The 9202-nt window shown below is 51.4% G+C and overlaps 1 protein-coding gene across 2 annotated transcripts in view; it reads right to left on the bottom strand.

Moving 5' to 3' along the window:
• Positions 1-8855, bottom strand: part of ADCY9 (adenylate cyclase 9) — a 151859-nt gene extending 143004 nt beyond the window's left edge. The window contains exons 1-2 of one of the 2 annotated variants that reach the window (XM_063699972.1): positions 8765-8855; positions 6858-8593 (exon numbers count right to left, since the gene is read on the bottom strand). In XM_063699972.1, coding sequence (XP_063556042.1) covers positions 6858-8550 — 1693 coding nt within the window. In that variant the 5' untranslated portion in view covers positions 8551-8593; positions 8765-8855. The remainder of the gene's footprint in view (positions 1-6857; positions 8594-8764) is intronic. The other variant, XM_063699973.1, reaches the window with a different exon arrangement.
• Between the last annotated feature and the right edge of the window lie 347 nt (positions 8856-9202).

The following is a 9202-nucleotide window of genomic DNA, read 5'->3' on the forward strand; positions in this document are numbered from 1 at the left end:
AAACTGGCCAGAAGACAAAAATCTTGAAACTTCTTGACTTGCTCTAATTGTTCCTTCTCCATGTTTCCCTTCCTTAGGCATTCTACCTGAAAAGACAGCCTTCCCTTCCTTCTTCATCCCATTGGCAATTCAGCAAACCTTAACCTTCTCTTGCTTTACCAGAGGTTACTTCTACTTGAAAGCTCGTCTTCAGAATTAACAGCTGTGTCCTGGTCACTGTAAGCCAGGTCGCAAAGAGCCTGAACAAATGGTCACTGGGGGCACCTTGAGTGTCGACTCTACTGCTGTTTTCTGTCTCCCACCCCAGCTGTGGAGGGGAACTGTGTGCCTCATCTCATCTCTGCCATTTGCTATCTGAGAGGCTGTATTTCCACGTGCATAACAGATCCTGCTCAAGAATGCAGGTCAAGGCTGGGCGTGGTGGCTCATGCCTGTAATCCCAGCCCTTTGGGAGGCTGAGGCGGGTGGATCACCTGAGGTCAGGAGTTCAAGACCAGCCTGGCCTACATGGTGAAACCCCATCTCTACTAAAAATACAAAAATTAGCCGGGCGTGGTGGCGCACACCTGTAATCCCAGCTATTTGGGAGGCTGAGGCAGGAGAACCGCTTGAACCCGGGAGGCAGAGGTTGCAGTAAGCTGAGATCGCGCCACGGCATTCCAGCCTGGGTGACACAGCCAGACTGTCTCAAAAAAAAAAAAAAAAAAAAGAATGCAGTGCAGGTCAACGCAGAATTTCCAAGCAAGGAGACTGGGCTCTGCTAACGGGTTAGCATCCCAGTGGCAAGGGTTGCAGGCTTAGGTGGGGACAAGCTAACGGGGGAAGGAAGGGGAACACCTGAGCATGCAACTGAACCCCAAACCGACACCTGGCTAGGGTTCTGTCAGCTGGCAGGCCCGTGCTCAGGGTTAATGGGTCGCCCAGATTTCCGGCATGAGACAGGTGTTTGTTTGCAGAGGCTAACGCATACAGAATCCCTCCGTCCACTGTCGGTCTGTCGGCCCACCAGACAGGGTCTACATAGGAACTCCTCTAAGGCAAAGGTCTCGATCACAGAGGTGGCCAACAGGTGACAATCTGCCCAAATGCATACCAGCGGGTCTCCTCCCCGAGTTGCTCCACAAGCATAAAGTTTGGCTGGGGAAAAAAGCTTTTTTAATGTCTGCATCTGACAATGTGATCACTCCCTGGTACTCCCCTCTTCAGAGATATGACCATGGGTGTGGATGAGAGTGGAGGAGCATCTTCATTCTGTCTTCCTAATATTTACATGGGAAAAGAAGATGCCTGTAGATATTTTCTAACAGTTTCACTTTCTGCCTTTGTGACCCTGTATCTATCACAGGAAAAGCCAACATCTCGAGATAACACGTCTCACCATTTTTTGCTTGTGGCCCAAGGCAGAATACAACAGCCACGGTTCCCTCAGGCCTAGCGGTTTCATCCCAAATGCTGTGGAAGGTCCCTCACCTGAATCAGACCGTTTCTTCATTTTTTTTTTTTTTTTTTTTTTTGGCGACAAAGTCTCGCCCTATCGCCCAGGCTGGAGTGCAATGGCGCGATCTCTGCTCACTGCAAACTCCACCTCCCGGGTTCGAACGATTCTCCTGCCTCAGCTTCCCAAGTGGCTGGGACTAAAGGCACCTGCGACCACACCCAGCCAATTTTTGCATTTTCAGTAGAGACAGGGTTTCACCATGTTGGTCAGGCTGGTCTCAAACTCCTGACCTCCTGATCTGCCCATCTCGGTCTCCCAAAGTGCTGGGATTACAGGCATGAGCCACCACGCCCGGCCCATTTCTCCATATCTTTAATAACTGTCCCTCACACTTTTTTTTTTTTTTTTTGAGACAGGGTCTCATTCTTGTCACCCAGGCTGGAGTGCAATGGTGCAATCTTGGCTCACTGCAACCTCCGTCTCCCAGGTTCAAGCAATTCTCCTGCCTCAGCGTCCCGAGTAGCTGGGATTACAGGTACCTGCCACCACACCTGGTTAATTTTTGTATTTTTAGTAGAGGTGGGGTTTCACCATGTTGGCCAGGCTGGTCTCAAACTCCTGACCTCAGGTGATCCGCCTACCTCGGCCTCCCAAAGTGTTGAGATTACAGGCATGAGCCACCATGCCCGGTCCCTCACTTTTTAGAGTATTTCCAAAATCCTAGCAGTATGCTAAAAATTCCTGCAACCTTCTCCCAGTGACTGGCCACCCTAGATAAGATTTCTCACACTCGTACACCCCATCTTCTGTATCCCCTTCCTGCTTTATGTTTGTTCACAAAACACTTTTTCTATTTTACTTATTTATGGTTTGACTCCCCTGTTGTCCCCTCTATTAGATCTCCCCTATTTGAAGGCCTGGTTTTTGTTTCTTAGAGACAGGGTCTCACTCTGTCGCCCAGGCTGGAATGCAGTGGTGCAATCACGGCTCTCTGCAGCCTCGACCTCGTGGGCTCCAGCGATCCTCCTATATTATTGACTTAAAAATTCTTGTCCCCTATTACAAGAGCAGGAATTTTTGTCTGTTTTGTTTACGGCTGTATTGCCAGGGCCCAGAACCGTGCCTGGCACGGAGTAAATGATTTGCTGAATGAGTAAGCAAGCCAGGGGTTCCGGGCCTCTGTACTCTGCAAGTCCATCCTGCATTCTCCATTCCTACCATAGCAACTTCAAAGGCCCCTCACCCATTCCTGACTCCACATTGTCACCAAGTCACTTCCAGAAACTTAAAATGCCATTTCCCATTCACATGGTCAAGCCCTTCCCCTCCTGCCAGTCGTTTGTTTACATCTGGCTTGCAGTCCCATCAAGCTGCTCTTCCTAATGCCACTCAGATCCCATCACCTCCATCACTGCTACTGTAACTTTGGATTGGGCCACCATCACCCCTCCCTGGGATTTACTCGACACCTCATTAATCTCTTTCCAACCCACACTCACTAGCTCTGAAAGAGTGAACTTTCTAAAACTGCAAGTCAGATCACCTAAGCCCCTTGTTGAGTGGTTCCGTGACACCTATGGGGTCAAATCCAAACTCCTTTCCACGCTACCCATGGCCTTCCTTGTCCTGATGAACAACTAACAATCGCCCGCCCCCACAGAGAAGCACAGGGCCCAGCCATACCCACCTCTCCGCTCTGCCCTGGTGCTCTTCTGTCCACCTGGAGAGCCACAGCCTGATCTCAGGACCCAGCTCCAGCAGGAGCCCCCTCTAAAGCGCTCCCCACTCCCAAACATACTCCACAACATTTTTAACTGTGAGCTCACGGAGGTTGGGAACTATTAACGCAGGTCAGGTGCGCCCCAAAGTGGGGCCGAGCCCAAGAGGGTTCTTGGCTTTGCCCAGGAAATAATTCAAGGGTGAGCCAGTGGCAGGAAAGAAAACAGCTTTATTGAAGAGGCAGGCAGTGTTATACGGCTCCATGACTGCTCCTGCAGAGCTGGGCTTTCCCAAAGGCGGAAAGTAGCAGCTCAAGGCAGTTTTGCAATCATACTTATACCTACTTTTTTTTTTTTTTTTTTTGAGACGCAGTCTCGCCTAGGCTGTTGCCCAGGCTGGAGTGCAGTGGACATGATCATAGCTCACTGCAACCTCCACCTCCTGGGTTCAAGCGATTCTTCTGCCTCAGCCTCCTGAGCACCTGGGATTACAGGCGCGCACCACCACACCAGGCTAATTTTTGTATTTTTAGTAGAGACGGGGTTTCACTATATTGGCCACACTGGTCTCCAACTCATGACCACAGGTGATCCACCCGCCTTGGCCTCCCAAAGTGCTGGGATTACAGGCATGAGCCACTGCGCCCAGCCTTACCTTATACCTGCTTTTAATTTCCTGTAGAGTAAAGGTAGGCTTAGGCAGACATTTCTAGGAAAAGGGTGGTGGCTTTTGGGTTGTCAGGTCACGGCCATGGAAAGAGGCAGTAACTCCGGGTGTGGCCATGGCGACAGTAAACTAACAAGGCACACTGGTGGGTGTGCCTTGCAGAACGCTGCTTCTGCCCCATCCCTGTATCAGCTAGTCCTCAATTCGGTCTGGCATCTGAACCCCGCCTCTGGAGTCGAGTCCCACCTCCTACCTCACGATCACGGATCCTTCTCCACATCCACAGTGCCAGGCGCACAGTCAGTGCCAGGGGCACGACACAGATTTCAGGGTGAGGGAATGTGCAGAAATCATGAAACTACCCTTCTGCAAAGCCTGTTCAGATAAATTCGAATGAGAGGAGCTTCCTTCTGTGCTCCCAGGCTAGTTCTAGAAGCCCCTTCTCATTCTATGGATGCCCATTCCTGCAGGGCCACTACTGGCTGCTTTTTAACCCTGGGATCAGAAAAGGGGGTAAGAGGGAAAGGCTAATACACCCAGTATTGGGGTTTTCTTTTTGTTTTTGTTGTTGTTGTTTTTTAAGACAGAGTTGCTCTGTCGCCCAGGCTGGTGTGCAGTGGCGCAGCCTCGGCTCACTACAACCTTCTCCTCCCGGGTTCAAACAATTCTCCTGCCTCAGCCTCCCGTAATACCCAATATTGCATAGAGAAAACATCTGCCACCAGCCCAAAGGCAGAGGCTAAAATCGATCTTACATGTAGATAAGCTTAACTAAGTGAGTGAAAGGGTCTTCTACAAACTGTGCTGTCATCTCAATTTAGCTTTGTAAGGACAGTTTCCAAAAGGGCCAGGAAGCTGTGTAGACATACTCTATTCCTGGAGTCCTATCCACAAAGGTATGTAAAATGAGCTCAAGAAAACAAAATCGTGGTCTCAGAGAAACAGCTAAAGGAAAGAATATCACTTTTAAAAAATCAGCAGCTTAGCTAAGCCTTCTATCTTCCCTACTCCCTACAGTACTAAAACTTTTATAAATATACAATGTACACAAATGTCAAGAAAAGTTAATTTACCAAATTTACACTATTTGAGGTTTAAAAAAAAAAAAAACACACACAAACCCACTCTAGCATTTTTTTTTTTCTGGCTCTGTGTGTGAGACCCCTGATCTACAAACTTAAAATAAAACTACTCCTAAATTCACAAAATAGGTATCCAATGACTTGGCAATTTCCAAACATACTTAATAATTACACCCTTTTCATTTTTGAAATTCGAGTAATACAGCATACAAAGTACAGCTTACAAAACGTTCTCATTGTCCTGTGGGCCAACATATTTAATTTAACGTACTGCCGCCCAGCTCCACCGTCCCACGGTCTCCAAGGACAGAGCTCGCAACACCTGGGCCCTAAAAATGCCAAGGTGGCAAGCAGGGGGTTACACCCACAGCCCCGTCCACTGATACCTTCAGACTCAAGAGCGAGTGCCACCGCCCTAAACGGAAAGACACTCGTCACGGCAGCATCTTTCAAGTGAACAGCAAAGTGTAGTTTCTGATCTCGTCAACATAGTCCTTAAAGTGCTCTAGGTTAGGGGAATTCTCGGGTGAAAATAGTTTTCGTCTACATCCATAAAATCTTCAACAGCAAAGTTAGTAAAATAAAGAAAAATCAGAAGAAAGATGATGTTCCCTTGCCAGAGAACAAATACATAAAAGATACAGGAGCTCAGATCACAAGCCAGAGAAAGAGAATGCCAACTGGACACATAGGATGATCTCACACCAACGACCTATGCAGGCCCTACCTCAACCACCGGACGTCTCTGACTGACACTATTACTTCTGCCGTCTCTGATTGAAACTATTACTTCTGCCATCTCTGATTGGAACTATTAATTACTTCTTCCGAGGATTCCCTTTCCTGAGGCTTTTAACTGTTTAAGTATGCAGTGTGTGGGGACCACAAAATACAACACAGCTTCACAAAAGCAGGCTTTTTTAAAAAATCAGTGTTATTTTCTCTACATACTTCCACAACAGATGTTCCCCTCAATCCTGATGATTTTAGTAAAACATAAGGACTGTTTAAAAAGGAGGAAGTGAGGGAAGAAATGTAGCAGATTACTTAAAATCTTTCTTTTTCGTCCTACTTATTTTAACATCATTTTCCAGATCTCAAAGACTTTTGTCCTATATTAGAAAAAACAAGCAGTCCAGTAAAAACATCAAGAATAGCAGTAAGGAGATTCAAACCAGGGACCAGGCACGAGATCCAAACCTGAGAGGATGAGGGAGGGGAATACCAGCTCTCCTGCGGGTACGTTTCTCCCTTCCAAATCACCTGGTGGCTGGAGAAGCTCAATATGAAGCTCTTCACTTAAGGCAAATACTATGATAATAAAATATCTTTAAACAAATGATGGCTGAAAGCTGAAAATGCAAACTTTAAAAAAAAAAAAAAAAAAGACCTAGATAAAAGGCAGTGTGTATTCAGAGGTAAGTAACTCCGTCTAATTCTCCAGAGACCTGCAGGACTGCGCCGACTTCCTATCCCTATTTTGAGGATAAGCAAAGTGAAGCCTAGAGAGGAGAAAGGTTTTATTCTCCACGTTTTCGCAAAAAGGGCAGAGAAAAACATTTGGATGGGACTTCACGGTGACCAAACGAATGCAAAGGCAATTTCCTTAAGTGCTAAAAAGTGCTGAATGCTGAAGGGCTCCATACCCTTACATTCACCGGACGTGCCCCCACATTTCAGCCAACCAGTGGTTATGCACGTTCAAAGTTCTCCTTCCTTCTAAAGGTCGCGTCTAGGTCATCTCTGCACAGCGTCCCTTTCTGCAGTGTGAACAGATCTGTGATATTTGACCCCCTGGAGGAAAAGTTACACTGACCCTGAGATCCCCCCATGGTAAGGCATTCTGAGATACCTGAGCTGTCTGCAGACACTGAGGCTGGAAGTTTTTTTTTTTTAATTTAATACAATCAGGATCAGGGAGGGGGGATGCCGAGGTAAAGCAGTGCACATACCTTTCAACTGGTCAGCAACCACGCTCTGGCCCAGCCGTTCAATAACTTTCCCATCTTCCATTTCGTACCGGTCATCTAAGTATTTTGCGGTGGCCTCAGAAATGTGAACTTTGCCGGCCACTCCCAGCTGCTCCATGAGATTGGCCAGGTTCACATCGTTGGACCACACGTCAAATTTAAACCTCCTCATGCCCAGGATGCCGCAAAGGACGGTGCCCGTGTGCACCCCGACTCTCATGTTCACCATCTCCTTCTTCTCCTGGCAGAACTGCTCGATGGCCTTGATCATGCCCAGGCCCATCTCGATGCAGCAGTAGGCATGGTCGGCCCGGGGCTCGGGACAGCCCGCCACGCAGTAGTAACAGTCTCCCAGAGTGCTGATTTTCTCACACTTGGTCTCCTCACACAGGCGGTCGAAGCGACCGAACAGATCGTTCAGGAGACCCACCAGGGCGTGGGCGGACTTGTTGGCACTCATCTTGGTGAAGCCCACGATATCTGCAAATAAAATACTGACTTCTTCGATCTGCTGCATCTTAAAAGGGCGGAAGGCTATAGGAGCTTTCTGGATGGAAGACTTTTTCTTCCTGTTCTTGGGGCTAGAGGTGGCATGCCTCTTGACAGAATTCTCACTCTCCTCATCTCCCTGCTTCATTAAGTCATCGGCTATGATTCTTGGCATCACGGAATGAATCATCCTCTCTTTGAGGGCTTTTTCCACTTCCAGGTCCTTCCCGTGCATAATGGATTGCCCTACCTTGAGGAAGGTGCTCCTGGACCTCACCTGGGACATGACGAACAGGTGGACCCCGATGGCGTGGATGCAGCCGTGGAGCAGCGCCCTGCTCAGCAGCTCCCAGTGCAGGGCCCCGGCTCCGGGCGAGGGGAAGCAGGCTTCATCCCGGAAATGGTAGCCAAAGGTCTCGAAAAGGACAGAGTAGGCCACCCCCAGACACAAGCTCAGGTACAAAGGTAAGTGCATGACGGTATAGAGCAAAAAGAGCACTTCGATGCACATGGAGAAGCTCCCCACTTGAGATAAGCAAGTATCTGTGGGCCAGGCTGTGGCCGTAAGGTTGGAGCTGTCGCCGCGTCCTGAGACAGGCGTCAAGACCTGGAACTGCGCAGCCAGGGTCAGGGCGAACACCAGCAGGGTGAGAGCCAGCGAGGTCCACGCGTAATGCCGGGCGTACAGCTTGGTGAAGGTAAACAGAAAGAAGCCCACACACACCAGGAGGAAGCACAGCGCGGGGGCGACCATGACGATCAGTCTGGATCTCATGTGGACCGCAAAATAGATGCTCCACAGAAGGCAGGCGAAGCCGATGTAGAAGAGCGCATACCGGAACCGGCGCTGGGTCTGCGGGAAGCAGCGCTCCAGGCAGGCCTCCTCCAGGTTCACCGAGTCGAACTTGGGGTCCCACCAGCGGCTGGAGGCCCTCTCGAACAGCTGGGGCAGCTTCTTCTGCCTGCGCAGCCGGCCTCCGCCGCCCACTCGCCGGGGGACGCCCCCGGAGTCCCCAGAGCTGCTGCAGCTAGAGGAGATGCTGTATTTGCAGTGCTTGGGGTGGCTGTTGGAGGACAGCTGCTTGGGGTTGATCTTGACGCGCACGCTGTTGCTGTCCCCGCTGGAGTCGCAGCTCACCTCGGTGCTGTGGTGATGCAGCAGCTGCTGGTGGGGCGGGGAAGCCATGTTGTCGAGTCCCGGGGCCTGCCCCGGCCGGGGTCACCAGTACCTGCCAGCAAAACGGGGAGAGTTAGCGGCGCTCCCACCTAGGCATGCACGCCTAGAGGCCCGGGACCTGCTCCTGTCCTAAGGGGCGGCTCCAGCACGCGACCTGGACAGGCACCATCTGTTCCTGTGGTTCCCGGCTCAGCCGTGCTCCCACCGCCCCCACCGCCCCCACCTTCGAGGCGCACGAGAACCGATCGGGACGGACCTAGAGCGCCCGGGGGTCCCCGCCGCGTGGCCGCCGTGGGTCCGGGACCGCTTTGCTCGCTCGCCTTCCGCGCCTCTCGCCCCGAGGGTGGCCTCCACGCCGCGCGGCTTCTCCTCCTCGCGCGCTCGCCTCCTCCAGCTGCGGCTCCGGAGGGAAGTTCAGACCTTGAGCGCTCCCAGCCCCGCGAGCCGCCTGCGCACAAACAACTCCGCTGGCGGCGCGGAGCCCTCCATCCTGCAGGAGCCGCGCTCCGATGCGTCAAAGGCGGCGCGCGGCCGGCCCCGGACCCGGCCCCGACCCCGACCCGGAGCAGCGAGCTTCGGCGGGCGCCCCCGGCCCGCGCTCCCCGGCCGCCCCCCGCGCTCCGGGCCGGCCCTGCCCGCGGCGGCGGGCGCTGGGGGTGGG

The sequence above is a fragment of the Gorilla gorilla genome, chromosome 18, assembly GCF_029281585.2.
Source record: "Gorilla gorilla gorilla isolate KB3781 chromosome 18, NHGRI_mGorGor1-v2.1_pri, whole genome shotgun sequence".
Lineage (NCBI taxonomy): Eukaryota > Metazoa > Chordata > Mammalia > Primates > Hominidae > Gorilla > Gorilla gorilla.